Below are 19,429 nucleotides of genomic sequence, written 5' to 3'. Positions count from 1 at the left end.
TTGCTGGTGAGTACATGTGCCCTATAGCAGGAACCTCTCCAAAAAAGAAAAAAAAAAAGAATGAATATACTATAAAGTAGCACCTGGCTGAGTCTATATAGTTTACTGTGGTCATTAAATGGGTAATTTTTAGTATATTTTTAATTTCAAGAAAGGCAGTTTTAGCTTTAATAAATCAAAATAAAATAATGTTAAGAGTACTTTGCTTAAGACGTAAGCCAGGAAACAGGTTAGGATTCTGTTCAAATAGTAGGTACGTGAACCTGTTGGCAGCTCAACAGAAGACAAAAATCCTTAAATCTGGAAAACAAAGTATAGAAGAAAATCAGTAATGTTTTAGTCAGAAGTCATAAAATTCTATTTCGCCAGTTCAGTCTCATGTACTTAATCTATCTTCTTCTGTTGTGGTCTGATATTTCTGTTTAAGTTCTGGAAGATAACATTCAACTCTGGATTTGTCTCTACCATTAAGTTGGCCATTTTCTTAGTTGTTTTTGAGCTCTTATTTCTGTGTGTTTGTATTTATTTTTCCTGATGTAGTACTCCCTTCAGAACTTTTTGGAGAGCTGGTCTGGTATCGGTAAATTCTTTCATGTTTTGTTTTATCTGAGAATGTTCTTGTCTTTTCTTCCCATACAAAGGATAATCTGGCCAGGTACAGTATTCTTGGCTGAAATTGTTTTTCACTCAACACATTGAATATATTTTCCCATTCTTTCCTTGCTTTCATTGGTTCTGATGAGAGGTCTGCTGTTAGCCTGATGGGATATCCTTTGTAGGTAACTTGATGTTTCCCCCTTTGCCAACCTTAGTATCTTCTCTTTGTCTGTGGTTTTGGTCAATCTGCCTATAATGTGTCTTGGAGAAGATCTTCTTGGGTTGATTCTATTCGGGGTCCTTTGTATTTCTTGGGTCTAGATCTTTGAATGCCTCTCTATGTTTGAAAGTTTTCTTCCAGGATTTCATGGAATAAATTATCAATGTCCTTATTGGTCTCTTCACCATCTGGGATACCAATTATCCAGACATTTGGACATTTAATGGTATCTAGTATTTCTGGTATATTATTTGGGGGGGGGGGCTATTTTCTTAGTCTTCATGGTGGATTTCTCTAGTCCAGCATTTCTGTCTTCTTTATCTGAGATTTGATTTTCTTTATGATCTAGCCTCCTTTTAATATTCAGGGTATTTCCTTGATTTCCTGTATTATAGCCTTCATCTCTATCAGTTCCATTTGATTCTTTTTTATGATGTGTATTTCCTCTTTTAGATCATGTAAGAACATCCTCACCTCCTGGATCTCATTAACTCTTTTCTCCTGCATCTTCTGGAGTTCATTGTCTCTCTTCTCTTGCATCTCTATTAGCTTTGTCACTGTGAAAATTCTAAATTCTTTATCAGACATTTCTATGAGTTCCATTGTACTGTCTATGGATGAAGAGTTATTCTTTTCCCTTGGGGGAGAGGTATTTTCCTGCTTTCTCATATTTCTTGTATTTCTATGGTGATTTCTGGTCATCAAATGGATTTCTTCCTAATATCTTGAAGTTCAATCTGAGTGTTCAGAGGCGTGCAGGAGGAGGTGATCTGTAATCTCACTGCCATTCCATCTTTCTCCCTTTATATGTCAGATTCAGTGAAAACTGAGGAATATTCTGACCCTAATAGTATTCAGATGTTTTGCTAGGGTTCACTTAGAACTGTCTAGACACTCAGTGCATGGAGGCCAAGCAGCAATGTGGTGAAGGTAAAAAAAAAAAAAAAATGCAGAAAGAGAAAAAAAATATTTATTTTTTTAAATAAAAACCATGCAGCATGCAAGCACACCATGTGAAAGCACTAGTTCCCAGCTCCAATGGCAGAGTCTTCTGTGAGGCTTGCAGTTTTGCCTCTCCTAGATGACAGGGGGGAAAGGTGAGAATTAGCAGGAGAAAGGAGGATCTGAGAGCCAAGAAAATATTTTACCGTAAAGAATAAAAAAAAAGAAAAAAAAAAAAAAACCAGAGTGAGACAGAGAGAAAGATACTGGAGGGGCCCTACCACTCGTGAATGGAGTCTGAAGAGAAGTCTCAGCAGAAACATCTTCATTAGTTTAGTCCCTGAAAGCACTAGTTCCCAGCTCTAATAGTGGAGTCTTCTGTCCGGTTTTGTTTTTGTTTTTGTTTTAAGAGAGTTTTGCTATAGGGAACATTCACTTGCTGAAAAGACAGAGACAGTAAGCAAGAAATCATCCCCAGAGCGGATGACCACACCACGATCCCTTCACCTCCATTCTCTTCTCGGGATTTTGGGTACACACACACACACTCACACACACATGCACCTGGTGTGAGTTTCAAGCTGCCAGGTCTGGGACTCAACCCATAGTTGGCCATGTGAGAATCCAGCGATGTAATCATTACTCCATCTGCTGGTCCCAAGCTCAGATCTGTGTAGGAGAGAGTGTTGAGCATGTAGAAGCAGAATACCTCTTCGGAAAGCCTTGCTGACAGCTAAAGCCAAGGTGCACATGGGAGTCTGAGTTCTAGTACAGTGACGAACACAGGAGAGACTCTGATATTCTTTTATTATTGAGACAAAGGCTTCTTTTACAGTGGCCAGAACCATGGATGAGAAAGGCCTGGTCCTACACTGCTCTGATTGAACTCTGGGATACCATCCTCTGGAGATGTATGTACCCAAGTGATGGTATGTACTCAAACCAAGAGCACATCCCACAGAAATGATGAGCTGTGTGAAGACCACCCACACTCTCTTGTCCAGGCTTGTCCAGGCTATCAGAAGCCTTCTAGTTCTGTTCAGCTACTGGTCCAATAGTATAGCATGTGTGCGTGTGCAGTGTAATACAGGTGCAGTTCTCATACACCAAGCACATATGCATTAATGTGCATCCAGTTGTGTGTGCCTATGTGTACATGGTGGAAAAGTTCAAATCTATGTAGGAGAATCAGATCCTATATATAGCAATAGTAAGTCAATTTTCATGCTATCTTCTTCTCCCATACCGATTTCCCTCCTGGAGAAAATTCCAAGTTTCTTGTGTATCTGTCCCAGAGATACTTTGAAGCATATTTGCATATTTTTCTCCTCATTTTTGTTTTCATAATTTAGTTTACGTTTTAAATAGAGAATCTATTTATGTGGACCAAAATTTAAAAATTACAAAAGAATATATAAAAATCTTCCCTCCGACTAGTTTTCCTCCTCAGAGATAGCACATTGTTATACCCTTCCAGACATGGTGTGTGTACATGTCTCCTTTGTAAATATGAGAGGTTGTCAAAAAGTTCATGGAAAATGGAATTAAAGTACAAGTTTACTTTGATGCAAAAAAATTGTGAAATCTATGCATAGTTTTTTTTAATAATATGCATTTCCTTTCATTTTTTGAAGATCCACCATATATACATATAAATGCATGTACATAAACACATATGCACACATATTGATGTGATAGCAGTATGTATTCTATATTGATCTTATGTTTTTCCCTTAGTATAGACAGCCTATCTCAGCCTTTTTTATGGCTGCATAGTATTTCATCACATGTCTACACCATCACCTATTTACCAGGCTCCTTTCTGTGTTCACTTAGACTCTTTATGACATACAACAGGGCTCAGGGGTAGGGTGAAGTGAGTGAGGTGTTGCGGGCACAGAATTTAAGAAGGCTATATTATCAGGGTCATGCAGATGCAGTGTCAGCGCTTAACCCTTGCACAAAGCTGAGAGTGAGGGCCTCCTTGAATTTTGTACTTCACTCCCCTCATTTTAACTGAAGCCTAGATATGCTCTTATGTAATTTTCTTATTTGGACTCTTTTTTTTTTTTTTTTTTGCACATATTGTTGGGACAATGCCCAGATGTTAAAATGATGGTTTCAATGTGTATTTTCAAATTTTAATAAAGGAAACCTTTTATGCCCCAGCCAGCTGTGTATAAGCATGTCTGTTTCCTCATGCCCTCACAATTTGTTAATTGTGTTATCAACACTTTGTGGCTGTTGCCAGTCTGATCTTGCCAGGGAAAACATGGCTGAGCCGACTGACTGTTCAGGCCGTTAGACTGAAACCTCAGATGTGCATCTCGGTGTAAAACCCTGGGGTTGGCCGTAGCTCCCCTCCTTCCTCCACCTGGACTGCCTGTCCTGCATCTGCTGTTGGTACTGCCCAGGAGACTGTGTGTCCTTTCCCATTCATAGCTGAGAACACCAGCTCTGGAGTCAGGCTGGGGCAACCCAGATGGAACATCCATTTAGGACTGGCAGATGTAGTGAATAAAAGTAGGTGGGATATCCTTACACTGAAAAAGTCTCTTGTTTATCAGAAAATCATCTCTAACTGGGTATCCCATATCTCACCTGGCAGCTTTTCCTAGTTAAAGTCCAGGTTTTATAACTTCTAAACTCTGGGCCCTTGAATGAGTCCCTCACCTGTGCCTCAGTTTCCTCATTCATTCTGCTAACTCTCCCTCACAGGGTCCTTCTAGGATCAGATGAGATGATCTATGTAAACACTGTCTTTACTCTGGTTTATACATACATGCTTCACTGGGCAGATGTAGTGAATAAAAGTAGGTGGGATATCCTTACACTGAAAAAGTCTCTTGTTTATCAGAAAATCATCTCTAACTGGGTATCCCATATCTCACCTGGCAGCTTTTCCTAGTTAAAGTCCAGGTTTTATAACTTCTAAACTCTGGGCCCTTGAATGAGTCCCTCACCTGTGCCTCAGTTTCCTCATTCATTCTGCTAACTCTCCCTCACAGGGTCCTTCTAGGATCAGATGAGATGATCTACGTAAACACTGTCTTTTTTACTCTGGTTTATACATACATGCTTCACTGCCCCACATCCCGAAAGGCGCTCTGGTCTCTTTCTTATCTTCCCTCCCTCACTCTGCTAACAATTTTGGCAAGGAAAGCCCCTCTCCTTCTTCCTTTCTTCTCCTCTTCAGCAGGTCCAAGTCTGGTGGGCAGGTTGTTTCCTCTGAGAAATCCCTGGGATGCATCTGCCCAGGGTTAGTAAGCCCCACGCCGAGCTTCCAGGCGGAGCGCTCCCATACCTAACTTCCCCACTTGCGCAGTGCCTGCCATCATTCCTATGCTCGGGCCCCTCTAGAGCTTGAGCTCCTTGAAGGCAAAGATAGCACCTTACTTTTGTTGGTGTGACCATGACCTAGCACACAGTGGGACAGCAGACGTGTGTCGAATAAACACCTAACTGCAGACAGTTTCCAGCCCTACAGTGACTGGGTTGTTTAGATTTTGCCTCTGGCTTTTTGAAAGAACAGTGACTGTACTTGGAGTTTAACTGTGAAATGCCTATGACTTTTTATTAGGTGATATATTTAAAATCCCAAATGGGATTGAAGATTTAGAGGCATAGCCACCAGTGCCAGAGTGCAGACTATAAAACATAATCTTAAGTAAAAAGAGGCAATCACTTCTAAATAAGACTTTTTCATGCATCTGACATCCCAGAAGCTCTAAGCAGAGAGGAGTTGTGCTCATTCCTCCCTCTGAAGGGACCTGGCGGTACCAGAGATGACTCTGCTGGTAACTGTCCTGGAACTTTTGTCCCTGGACACTGTGTTGTCCGTTGACAGCCTTGAGCAATATCTCACATGAACCAAGTGCCTGGTATGTTCTGTTTAACTGTATACCCATCATTACGTGTGTACACACCTTGCAGCCACACCAAGGTTAGCTCTAAAGAAGATAAATGCAGAGACATGATCACATTGGGGGGAAAGCGATTTATGGATGACCTTGACCAGAAGTAGTGAGTTCAGACAATGACATATGTTTTACATACTCTTCTGTTCCATGTTTTCTCATTCTGACAGGATAACACTTACATATTTCCTTTCTTCCCATTACCAGTATTGCAGCCTTGTTCTAGTCTTTTTTGACCCCTTGGATGAAATACATAAAACCACCTCTTGGCCAGCCCCTCTCCCTGACCCTCTTCTTTTTAAATCATCCTATCTACCTTTGGTTGATGAATCTTCATAAAGACACAATTCTCCTAACATGACTTGCTTCTCAGAACATCAGAGCTCCCGCATCCTCCTTGCTTCCCTGCTTTGCTTCCCTAGCACTGTCGTTCTTGAATGGTGGTGCATGTGAGTGTCCAGTGTCAGGACATTATTTTCAGCTTTGATCTCTGGGTATGGGCTGGCCCCATCAGAGTACAATCTAGGCTAGGAAAGCATCTAGCATGTTGTAGGTATGTCTGCAGTTATCAAAACCCAAATGACAGTGACTTAAACAAAATAGAATATTTTCTCTCTCCCACTGCAGTCTTGTTGCAGTCTAAGTTGGCGTAGAGGGCTCACTCTGATAGTGTCAACATTCATCTTGTTGTTCTGGCTGCTGCTCAGATGTATGGCTTCAAAATCACATAAAGTGTGTGTTGTGAAAGATCACTTGGAGGGTCCCAGAGTAGAAGCAGGGAGACTGGTTACTAAGAAGCTATCGCAGTGGATCAGACCAGAGCTGATGGTGATCTCAATCAGTACAGTGTCAAGGGCTAGAGACAAGTAGATAGATTCTAGGGATGCTCTGCTTGGACTTACATGCCACTAATTTCACAAAGCCTTCGTTCGTTTCCCTCCAACTAGAATGTCCTTTCCTTCTGAACCTCAGGACCATAAGACTTTAAGAATGTCTCATAGCACTTAACACGTGTCTCTGATAGTAATTAATTCTGGAAGATAGCTCACCTTTCCTAAAAGGATGCAAGTAGTGGACCCTGATTTTAGCCCTCCTTGATTCCTTAGTTACCAGGAACTGATCCTTAAGTTTATATGGAAACTCAGGGGACCCCAAATAGCCAAAACAACCTTGACAAGGAAGAACAATGGTGGAGGTCTCACACATTCTGATTTCAAACTTACTAGAAGCAATATTAATCAAAACAGTGTGGAATTGACATAAGGATGGAGACAAGATCAATGGAATAGAATTGAGAGTCTAGAAATAAATCCTCACTTTGATAGTAAATTGAGTGTGACAAGAGTGCCAAGACAGTTAAATGAGGAAGGGATATTCTTTTCAGCATAGTGCAAGGACAACTGGATCTCCAATGCAGAAGAGTGAATTTGGGCCCTTACCTCACACCATACATAAAAATTATCTCAAAATGTGTCAAAGACCAAATATGAGGGGCCAGCAGATGGCATAGCACATGTGTGTGGAGGCCCAAGATCCAGGGAGGAGAATGGAGAAGAAGGGATTGAAGCATGGCCATCCTTCCTGGGAGGTGAATTCTCATTTTTCCTCTCATTATCTTTGTCTCTCTCTTTCCAGCGAGCACACACACCCTAAGGCAAAAACCTCTTTAAAAAACAAACAAACAAACAAAAAACATAAGAACTGAAACTATAAATCCCTTAGAGGAACACAAAGGCATAAATCTGAATGGCCTTATATTAGACAGTGATTTCTTATATGTAATACTAAAAACATTAATATATAAAGAACTCTTATAACTCAATAACGAAAAGCCAAATAACCCAATTTAAAAGTTCACAAAGAGTCCAATAAACATTTTTCTAAAGAGTATATATTGGGTTGAGACCAGCAGATGGCATAATGGTTATGTTGCTGAACTCCCATATAGGCGACTGCTGTTCAAGTCCTGGACCCAGCAGTTTAAACTCACTCTGGGCATATGTGCATGCTTGCCTAAATTCCCAAGAGGAGAATGGAGGAGAAGGGACTGCAGTGTGGCCGTCCTCCCTAGGGGTGATTTCTTGCTTTCTGTCTCTGGCGAGTGCACATACCCTATAGCAAAATCTCTCTCTCTCTCAAAAAAAAATAAATAAATAAAGGGAGTATATATTGGGTTGTCAGAAAAGTCATGACACATTTTTGCATAGAAAAACAGAAAAAAATACATCATGACTTTTCCAACAACCCAACATATATCAATATAGAATATGAAAAGATATTCATCATAATTTGTAATAGGTAAACCACAATGAGATATGATTGGGGCGTCGAAAAAGTCATGATGCATTTTTGCATAGAAAAACGGAAAAATGTCATGACTTTTACAACAACCCAATAATTTATACTCACTAAAATGGCTATAATAAAAAAGATGAAAAATAAGTATTGGTGAGGATGTGGAGACATTAAGACTCTCATACATTGCTGGTAAGTATGTAATGGAGGGAAATTTAAGGGAAGTTGTCAGATTTTTTAGACTCTCTACAGAAGCAATAATGGAAAATAAAAAGCTGAGAAACACTCATCCCCTGTAGTAAACTGGAAATAATAAGCTAGATGTGCAGACCAAGACAAACACTTGATCTGGACATAGTAGCAGAGGCTGTTGGTGCTACTTTTCAGACTCTAGTTGTTGACTTTTAATGTCATCTGCTGTAGAACATTCCTAAAAGGATGCAAGTAGTGGACCCTGATTTTAGCCCTCCTTGATTCCTTAGTTACCAGGAACTGATCCTTAAGTTTATATGGAAACTCAGGAGACCCCAAATAGCCAAAACAACCTTGACAAGGAAGAACAATGGTGGAGGCCTCACACATTCTGATTTCAAACTTACTAGAAGCAATATTAATCAAAACAGTGTGGAATTGACATAAGGATGGAGACAAGATCAATGGAATAGAATTGAGAGTCTAGAAATAAATCCTCACTTTGATAGTAAATTGAGTGTGACAAGAGTGCCAAGACAGTTAAATGAGGAAGGGATATTCTTTTCAGCATAGTGCAAGGACAACTGGATCTCCAATGCAGAAGAGTGAATTTGGGCCCTTACCTCACACCATACATAAAAATTATCTCAAAATGTGTCAAAGACCAAATATGAGGGGCCAGCAGATGGCATAGCACATGTGTGTGGAGGCCCAAGATCCAGGGAGGAGAATGGAGAAGAAGGGATTGAAGCATGGCCATCCTTCCTGGGAGGTGAATTCTCATTTTTCCTCTCATTATCTTTGTCTCTCTCTTTCCAGCGAGCACACACACCCTAAGGCAAAAACCTCTTTAAAAAACAAACAAACAAACAAAAAACATAAGAACTGAAACTATAAATCCCTTAGAGGAACACAAAGGCATAAATCTGAATGGCCTTATATTAGACAGTGATTTCTTATATGTAATACTAAAAACATTAATATATAAAGAACTCTTATAACTCAATAACGAAAAGCCAAATAACCCAATTTAAAAGTTCACAAAGAGTCCAATAAACATTTTTCTAAAGAGTATATATTGGGTTGAGACCAGCAGATGGCATAATGGTTATGTTGCTGAACTCCCATATAGGCGACTGCTGTTCAAGTCCTGGACCCAGCAGTTTAAACTCACTCTGGGCATATGTGCATGCTTGCCTAAATTCCCAAGAGGAGAATGGAGGAGAAGGGACTGCAGTGTGGCCGTCCTCCCTAGGGGTGATTTCTTGCTTTCTGTCTCTGGCGAGTGCACATACCCTATAGCAAAATCTCTCTCTCTCTCAAAAAAAAATAAATAAATAAAGGGAGTATATATTGGGTTGTCAGAAAAGTCATGACACATTTTTGCATAGAAAAACAGAAAAAAATACATCATGACTTTTCCAACAACCCAACATATATCAATATAGAATATGAAAAGATATTCATCATAATTTGTAATAGGTAAACCACAATGAGATATGATTGGGGCGTCGAAAAAGTCATGATGCATTTTTGCATAGAAAAACGGAAAAATGTCATGACTTTTACAACAACCCAATAATTTATACTCACTAAAATGGCTATAATAAAAAAGATGAAAAATAAGTATTGGTGAGGATGTGGAGACATTAAGACTCTCATACATTGCTGGTAAGTATGTAATGGAGGGAAATTTAAGGGAAGTTGTCAGATTTTTTAGACTCTCTACAGAAGCAATAATGGAAAATAAAAAGCTGAGAAACACTCATCCCCTGTAGTAAACTGGAAATAATAAGCTAGATGTGCAGACCAAGACAAACACTTGATCTGGACATAGTAGCAGAGGCTGTTGGTGCTACTTTTCAGACTCTAGTTGTTGACTTTTAATGTCATCTGCTGTAGAACAAAACTATTGATGGAAATACAATTGTTTAGAAAGAAAGCAATTTGTCCTGAGCCCTATCTAGTTACATAGTTTTAAAAACGGAATTTACTCATGAGTTTTTTAAAGACATTTTTCCCCCTAGTACGTGCGTGTGTGTGTGTGTGTGTGTGTGTGTGTGTGTGTGTGTTTGCATGCACACACACTTGCCAGAGAGAGAGACAGAGAGGGGGAAAAGTGAGAAATGACACCTCAGGGGGGCGATGGCCACACCATAGTCCCTTTTCTTCCATTCTGCTCTTGATATTTTGTGTGGGCACATACACGTGTCCGGCATGATTTTCCAGCCTCATCCACGACCCAAACTGTGGTCAGCCATGTTGGAGTCCAGCACCTTGACCACCATGCCACCCACTGGCCCCAAGAGAATTTTTAAAAGCACCTTTTTGGTGCCCTCTTGTTTCTTTTCCCCATTTTCTCTTTTCCTGAGAATGAATAACTGACAGGCCTTGTCATTTACTTTATATGTGTTCCCATTAAAGTTATATTTATACTTGTTTATCTAACAAGATGTAATTTTACCACATTTGTGATTTTTAAATGCTTGATTTTTTTATGATTACAGAAGTAATTTATATTCATAAAAAATTCAAACTTTATAGGAAACTGAAATGTTTTCTGTCCTTCCATTTCCCCACAGATAACTACTAACACTTCTGCCATATTTTCTAAACATTTTTCCCTTTTCATTAGGGAGGGGTGGGTTAGGGAGAGGACAAAGGAGATTGAGCACATGCTTCATATAGAGAGATCTTCATGTAAATGCATATCATGAAAAAACTGCATGATTTCAGATTTTTTTGCACCAAAATAAGCTTATACTTTAATTCCATCTTTCCACAAACTCTATTAATGCTTGGTCTTATTTAAATGCATAGTCTTATTTAAATGCATTGTCTTGTAACATTTCCATAAAAGAGGGAAGCCAAAGCTCTGAGGGTAGCATGCCCAGAAGATACTTCTCCTGACTCTGCTTCCTTGAAATGCCAACCCCAGGGGCACTACCATGGGGAGGCTCAGGACCTAGTGGGATGCTGGCTATGTGACTGGCAGCAGTCACCCTCCACCCACCTCTGAACTCCAGACCCCTATATTAGCTGCCTTTTCAATGTCCCAAGTTGGAGGGATTATAGGTACACTGGGGGGACAGTTCCTTCTTTTAAAAAAACAATCATGGTAAAAATACACATAGCATAAAATTTGCCTTCGTAACTATTCTTATGCATGCAGTTCATTGGCATAAAGTGCATTCATATTGTCATGCACCATCACCACTGTCCCTTTTGTCTTGCAACACTGAAACTCTGTGCCATTAAATGGCAACTCCCCATTCCTCCTCCCCCAGCTCCTGGCTGCCACCATTCCGCTTTCTGTCTCTATGAATCTGACTACTCTGGCTACCTCATGTAAGTAGAATCATACAGTATTTGTCTTTTAATGAGTGACTTGTGTCACTCAGCGTGTTATCCTAAAGGTGTATCCATTGCTTTATGCAGAATGTCAGAATGTTGTTCCTTTTAAGAATGAATAATATTCCATCGTATGGATAGGCCACAGTTTGCTTATCCTTTCATCTGTCATGGAGACAGTTGCTCCAGTATTTTAGCCGTTGTGAATAACGCTGCTATAGACAATGAGTACGCAGATAATCTCTTCAAGACCCAGCTTTCACATCACAGAAGTGAAATTGCTGGATCATGTGGTAATTGTACTTTCAATTTTTTGAGGTACTGACTTCTTGTTTTCCATGACCATTTTACATTTCTGCTAACAGTACACAGGTTTCCACTTTCTCCACATGCTCACCAATGCCTGTTATTTTCCATCTTTTTTATAGTGGCCAACCTGATGAGTATAAGATATGGGGAGTGGGGTCTTGTCTGAATTTTTTTTATTGCCAGAGGCGTGGAGAGTGAGATTGAGCTCCCTGGTAGGGATGATCACACTAAAATCCTTTTTCTTTCATTTGTCCATCCCATCAGTATTTGGGGCACACATGCATACACACCAAGTGTTTTTATTCAAGCTGCCAGGGCAGGAACTTGAACCTATATCAGCCATGTCAAATCTGGTTCTTAATTCATAGTGCTCACTACTGCACTGTGGGGCCAGCCCTGTACTGTGGTTTTGATCTGCACTTCTCCAGTGAATAGTGATGTTGAGCATTTTTTTTTCTATTTTTTTCTTTTGTAATTGGTAGAGTTTGTGCACTCTACCAAGAGAGAGAGGGAGAGGTGAGAGAGAAGGTCCTCACCAGTGGGGCATGGTTACACTGCAAGCCCTTTTCCTCCATTTTGCTATCACATTGGGATTTGGGGCACACACAAACACAACCCTGGCATGAGTTTGAAGCTGCCAATGAACACGTGTCCGGTGTGTTTTTTCAAGCAACCAAGGCCAGGGTTAAAACTACGGTTGGCTATGTGGGTCTGACTTCCTTAAGCACAAGGCTGTGAAGCTGGCTAAACATCTTTTCATGTGCTTAATGGCCAATAGTTTATCTCCTTTGGAGAATTATCTATTCAAGTCCTTTACCCACTTCTAAACTGGGCTTTTATTTGTTGTTAGGAGTTCTCTATATGTTCTGCTATTAGTCCTTTGTCAAGTATGTCATTCGCAAATATCTTCTCCCATCTGTGGCTTGCTTTTTTGCCCATTGATAATGTCTTTTAATGCACATTTTTAATCTTTAAGAAATCCAATTTGTCTATTTTTCTTTTCATAGACTATTCTAATATATCAGATTTTATGTTGAAAGAAAGCTTTTGATTTCTATTGCCAGCTTATTTCTCTCCCAGCCTTTTCTTTTTCAAAAATGACATGCCCAGCCTCCTAGTTGCTCAGATGTTTGGGAATTAATTTCAAGTCCTTTTTCTCATAACCAACACAGGGATTTCTGTAATTCCTACCTCCTGCAATCTCTCAAATCCTTTTTTGTTAACCTCCAAATCTTTTCTTTTTTTTGAGAGATTTTTGCTATAGTGCACGTGCACTTGCCAGACAGAGAGAGAAAGAGACAGAAAGCGAGAAATCCCCCCCCAGGGGGGATGGTCACGCCGCAATCCCTTCTCCTCCATTCTCCTCTCAGGATCTTGGGCACGCACGCGCACACGCCCCCGGCGTGACTTTTAAGCCACCGGGTCCGGGACGCGAACCGCGGTTGACTACGTGGGAGTCCAGCAACATAGCCATTACGCTAACTGCTGGTTCCCAACCTCCAAATCTTCATTGCCAGGATAGGGAAATACAGGACATTTTTGTGTATTGACCTTACAGCCAAGCTAACCTTCATATTAGTTCTAGGAGCCTTTTTTGTTTTTAATTTTTCATAGATTCTTTGTGATTCTTTATGGAGATAGTCACATCTTCTGAAGACAGTTTTGCTTTTACCATTCTGATCTCTAGATTTTTTTTCTTTTTTTCATCCAGTATGATGTTCCATTAAGAGTGGTCACACTAGATGTCCTGACCTTCTTTCCAGTTTTAGGGGAAAGCAGTTAGCCTTTCACAATTAAGGATGATGCTAGCTATACATTTTGTTAATACACATCCTTTATCTGGTTAAGGATGTTTATTTCTCTTCCTCGTTTGCTAGAGATTTTATTGGACAATGTATGTTAAGGCTATTTGGGATATAACCAAGATACTCTGCATTAACAAATATTGACAGAAGTAAATCACACGTTTCATGACACACATCATGATAAAATTTCGAGTTGAGGAATGAGACAGATAAGTATGTTTAAATTATTGTTGTGGGACCAGCAGTTAGCATAATGGCTATGTCGCTGAACTCCCATGTAGCCAACTGCGGTTCGAGTCCCAGACCCAATGGCTTAAACTCATGCCGGATGCATGTGTGCCCAAGATCCCGAGAGGAGAATGGAGGAGAAGGGATTGCGGCGTGGCCATCCCCCCCACCCCCCGGGGGGGTGATTTCTCGCTTTCTGTCTTTCTGTCTCTCTCTGTCTTTCTGGCGAGCACACACGCACTATAGCAAAAACCTCTCCAAAAAGAAAAATTATTGTTGCAATGTTTGTTATATCCTGGCTTTATTTTAACTCATTGCATTGGAGGGAAAAAAAAAATTAAATTCTTAAACCCTTTTCAGCTTCCCACACTACACTTCCTGTCGGTCCCATCGAGTGCTCTCCTCAGGGACTATTAGATGTGTGCTGACATGGAGGGCATTGTTCTCTGGTACCATTCTCTCAGCAAATGCCACACGTCCACCTTGAAGACCCACCCAGAGCAATTCTCTCTCTTTCTCCTATATCGTCTCACAGATTTTCAAGGCTTTTTCTTGCCTCTTTCCTCTTACCTCTTTATATACATTCTTTTTGTGAAGTGCTGAGTCTTGCTTGAGGTCATGGAAGCTGTGCGTCCTTGGCCAGGCTTCCGTGTTTTCTGCTGGTGAGGTCTGGCTTTGGACCAGGGCCTCGTGCACTTGCTGCGGTGCCGTGACTGCGTCCTCGGAAGCTGTGCTGCGATGTGCCGTGAGCAACGCCAGCGCTAAGGCGTTGCTGCTATCCTGGCCTAAAGAGATTCCAATGCACACAGACGCAACCTTGTTAAACAGGAAGCAAGTGTTTTCATGAAACTTGCCTTTTTGTGTCTAGAATTCACGTCTTCACTTGTAAATTCTTGATGAAAAATTGTATCCCTGGGGAATGTTTTAATTTCTCCAAAATTATTTATTGAGTGTTTTGTACACACTGCGGCTCCCTGATAAAAAAGGAAGAATTCATTATGTTTGGGTGGAAGTGGGTGAGGAGGGACCGCAGCTGACACTTTTGCATCCTCGTTTGAACCAGCCCTGTACATTATTAAATTCATGGTATGAATCAGCACCTCCCAAGGTCCAGGAATTATCACCCCCATTTTACACACACAAGCAACCAAACCTCAGCGGAACCAAGGGGCTTGCTTACCCAACGCCACACGGTTCGTAAGGACATGAACCAAGGGCCCAACCCCAGCTGCCCCTGAGCACACATGAGAGGTCTAGAAAATGCTGGGAAAGCTATCACTGTGCAGAATTCCCAGCTTGTCATAGCTTTGTAGCCCTGGTCTCCCTCCTGCATTGTGAGGAAGCCTTTCTTCCAGAGCATCAGCTGCCTTGGTAGTGTGCCAGGTCCTGACGCGTGGTGAACATCAAGAGTAGTAGATACTCTATTCCCCATTGCACTGCAGATCAGGCTAAGCAAGAGAGCCACCCTGGAAACTGGGACTTCCATTGAGAGCACACACTTAGTGAGAGGTACACTGTGTGCTAGACGCCAAGTTCAAATCCCACCTCCCCAGCTGTTGTGAGTTAATACACAGACGGCTCTTAGTACAGTGCCTGGCCTGTAGAAAATGCTAGGTAAGTATTGGCACTGCGGTAATGTTCCACTGAAGAGAAGACAAATCCCATACAATGACTGCAGTTCGAACCCCTGGCCTGGTCAGCCTAAAACACCTCGAGCACACATTAGAATACAAGATTCAACTAGCTAGAAGACTGGAGGAAGGGAACTGCAGCATGACCAGACCCTGGGGAGGATGCTCTTCCCTGTCTCTCTCTCCTGTGTGTGCACACATACTTTATTGTGAATAAAGAGAAAAAAATTTAAAAAGAAAAAGTCTCCATGTCAACATGAGTAGAAAGCAGCGAGAGCTGGCATGGTTTAGGATGTTGTAGAAAGCCGGGTAAGGAGAGTGTGATGAATTAACCTTGGTCCACGGAGACCCTTGGAGATGGTGCATCATGTTCAAGACCACAGAGGATTCATCTTCCCTAAATTAGCAGTCTATTCCCACAGGAAAATACTGGCCAGCAGAGTCTTTGAGGGGATCACGTAAGTGAACACGGATGCCTGCCGTCCAGGTTCAGTTAAAGAAGCAACGTCAGTCTGGGCACCTTCAAACTAGGAGTCCCAGGACCAGCCAGGCAGCCAGCATGCAGACATTAGCTGTAGGTGATGCTCCAGTGCCACTAGAGAGGCCACCTGGTTCCCAGTGCCAGGAACCCTGAGGCTGAGGCTCTCACCTGGGCAGATTGGGCTTCAGGCCACAGTCCTTGCCGTGGCAGTCAGCCAGCCTTGCCCAAGCAAATCCCACTGGTCCCCAGAGACTGGAAGTGGTTGAATGCAGCTGCCTGACTGGCTTCCTCTGCATCTTCTTTACACTCCAGGAGCCTGGGGCTAAAAGTGCCCCCCCTTAATAAAAATAGTACAGAAGGAAGGACGAAGGAAGGAAAGGAGGAGGGGTTTTAAACTAAATATCGATCTCTTTCACTCCCCGCTCTTGTGTACCACATTTAACTTGAGTTATCAGTGTTCTTTGAATCTTTGGAGAAATTTTATCCATAATACATGAATATATGTGTATTCGGGTTCCCCAGAGAGACAGAACCAGTAGGATATGTTATAGTTATACGAGAGGGGATTTATTAGAGAGTCGGCTCCTGTAATTATGGTGCTGGGAAGTCCCTCAGCAGGCCTCTGTGGGCTAGAGACCCTGGGACACCAGCAGTGTGGCTCAGTCCCCATCCGAAGTCCTCAGAAGGAGGGAAGCCCATGGTATAACTTTCATTCAAGACTTGAAACCTGAGAACTGGGGAGGCTGCTAGTGTGAGTCCTGGAGTCCAAAAGCTGGTGAGCCTTGAGTTCTGATGGCCAAGGCAGCAGAAAAAGAAGTCTGTCTGCTCTCCACGAAAGACAGATCGCCTTCTGTATGCGTCCTCCAAGTACCTCCTGCCCTCCTGCTGTCTGACGCCCACCTCAGTGTGGCAGGGCTCGCCCACCCAGCCCACCCAGCTCCCACCTGCACAGACACCTAGAATAATGCTGCTCCTGCTTTCGAGGGATTCCTTAACCCAGTCAGGTTGACCCCTAAAATTAACCATCACAGTGTATCAACTCACATGGGATTTTACTCACATGGGATTTTCAGATTCCTTACGCTACACTTTCCACTTAATATATGTTAATGATCTTTTCATAGCATCAGTATAGAGCTGCCTCTTTCTTTTTTATTTACTTCTTTAATCAGGATTAAATATAAAAGTATTTTGGTGAGATCCTCAAATCCCGAACTCTTTAGCATCTAACAATGCGACTAAAGGTAAATGACGTGAAACCTGGCAGAATGGGGAGGAGCAGACCCATCCACAGTTACAGTGCAGCTTCACCAAGTCTCTCAGAAATGCATACAGATCAGCAGCCCCAAGGAAAAGTCATGACACCGGATATTCGAAGCCCACCACTTATGCGTTTGATTGAGGGGAAGTATGAGGAGCTCAGTATTCAACAATAAGAGAATGCACGTTCTTTTCCAGCTCCCAGGGGAGATCCAGAAAACCCAGCATACGCTGGGCTGTAAGGGAAGTCTCGCTAACAGTAATCTCCCTGTAGTGGTCATTTCTGAAATGGCTTTCTTTTCCCCCCCATTTCTTTCCTGAGTTCTATCCGTTCCTATTTCACATCTGGCTGTTTTATGACCACTTCAACTCTGAATTTATTTCTGCATTGTGGTCTTTCTTAGCTGTAGTTGCTTTCTAAGCTCTTTTTTTGGCTTACCTCTTAATTCATGATGGAAGGTTGGGTACACCATTCATCTGCTCGTACAACATTTTTTAGGTGCGCTTTCATCATCCACAGAGAAGCTGGGCTGCTCTTTTTCAGCATGTTTCTTGGGGTTTCTTTGATCGATTCTGAGCACGCTCCTCAGGACTAACATGAGGCTGGACATCTATCCTTTTCCTGTTTTGATATAGATGGCTGTGCATCTATAATTTACTTGACAAATTATTTGACTCCTGGTTTAAAGGGAAGGTTTTGTGTCTGTCTGGCTCATATCTTAGCCCCAGTAACAGAAACAGTGCCTTATACATAGTCTGCACTCAGTAAATATTTGGTGAATAAATTAGCACAGAGAGGCTTGAAAAAAACAGATGTGGAATTGAATCAGTCATTTAAAAATCCTTTTATTAAAGCTTTAATACATTATCACAGGAAATGTAGAAGCCAGAAATATGAAAGAGGAGGATTCTGATTAGCCACACACCTTCCAACTCTTTGTCCAAATAATCATTTCCACCCTGAATCCCTTATCCTGCAAGGGTGAGGAGGGGCATGCTTAACATTAAGATATTGCACCCTTCACTCTCAAACACTGTTGGTAAAAGATAAGTTGCCTCCTCCTCTGCCTGGGGTGGGTGGGGGGGCTGAGCATTTGGCAGGATAAAAATGCCCAGTCAAGCTAGCCATTCAGTTTGTAAGGATTTTTTTTTTTCCACAAAAGTGCCCCCAGACCAGTAAGGTCATAGGTATGGTAATAAAAACCTCCCTTGATGTGGGACAAGTGTGCAAAGCTGGGTACACAAAATGAACATGGAGATAGCAGAGAAAATGAGAGACATTTGTGTTTAGCAATCAGAAATTGAGAAATTGAGCTTCACTAGTATTTAGTCTCAGCATGGACTCGACTCCATCACTCAGCGGTGTGGGGCAGATGGCCACATAGACATTTAATTTCCAGCATAGACACTGAACTTCCAAGGTTGACATGTAAATCTCCAAGGTGTCTGGGAAGGACAGTAGTTCAGCTCAAAGGGACAGCTGTTGTTCCCACCTCACTTGTTAATTTCCTTTTAGCATGTGACTACTTTGTGCAGTTTCTGTGTGCCTGAGTGAGTGAGTTTCTTGATTATTCTGTCTTTATGTTAAGTTAGTAGATAACACAACCTCCAGCCGTCTCAGAGCATGACCCTCACTCTTTCAGGGACAGCCTGGCGAAAGGAGCAGACTGAAGACCTGCAGCGAGTGCTCAGGGAAGTTGACAGGGACATCCCACTGGTCTTCGTCAGTGGCAACCATGACGTGGGCAACATCCCCACAACGGAGACCGTCATGGAGTTCTGCCGGACTTGGGGAGATGACTATTTCAGCTTCTGGGTCGGGGGTGTTCTGTTCCTGGTCCTCAACTCCCAATTCTTCTACGATGCGTCCAAGTGCCCTGCCCTGAAGCAAGCTCAGGATCAGTGGCTGGAGCAACAGTTGCATGCTGCAGGCCAGCAGAGGTGCCGGCACGCCATCGTCTTCCAGCACATCCCACTCTTCCTGCAGAGAATCGACGAAGATGACGACTACTTCAACCTCACCAAGTCCGTGCGCAAGGAGATGGCCGACAAGTTCACCAGAGCAGGTATCAACCTAGGGCCAGTGTCTAGGCAGAAAGGTGGTCTCGGGAGGTTTTCTAGATCATCTCCAGCCCCCCTGTATCCCACAAAGGAGAGAGAAGGTGGGGCTTTGGACGGAACTGGGTTCTGGATCCAGCTGT

The 19,429-nt window shown here is 42.1% G+C and overlaps 1 protein-coding gene across 2 annotated transcripts in view; it reads left to right on the top strand.

The window, feature by feature from the left end:
* Positions 1-19,429, top strand: part of CPPED1 (calcineurin like phosphoesterase domain containing 1) — a 118,642-nt gene that overhangs the window by 66,380 nt on the left and 32,833 nt on the right. For both annotated transcript variants that reach the window (XM_006146541.3, XM_006146542.3), the window contains exon 3: positions 18,872-19,294. In XM_006146541.3, coding sequence (XP_006146603.1) covers positions 18,872-19,294 — 423 coding nt within the window. The remainder of the gene's footprint in view (positions 1-18,871; positions 19,295-19,429) is intronic.

Source organism: Tupaia chinensis, unplaced genomic scaffold (assembly GCF_000334495.1).
Source record: "Tupaia chinensis unplaced genomic scaffold, TupChi_1.0 Scaffold000182_1, whole genome shotgun sequence".
In the NCBI taxonomy this organism is placed as follows: domain Eukaryota; kingdom Metazoa; phylum Chordata; class Mammalia; order Scandentia; family Tupaiidae; genus Tupaia; species Tupaia belangeri.
The sequence above is the reverse complement of the archived record's forward strand: the minus strand, read 5'-3'. Positions and strand labels throughout refer to the sequence as shown.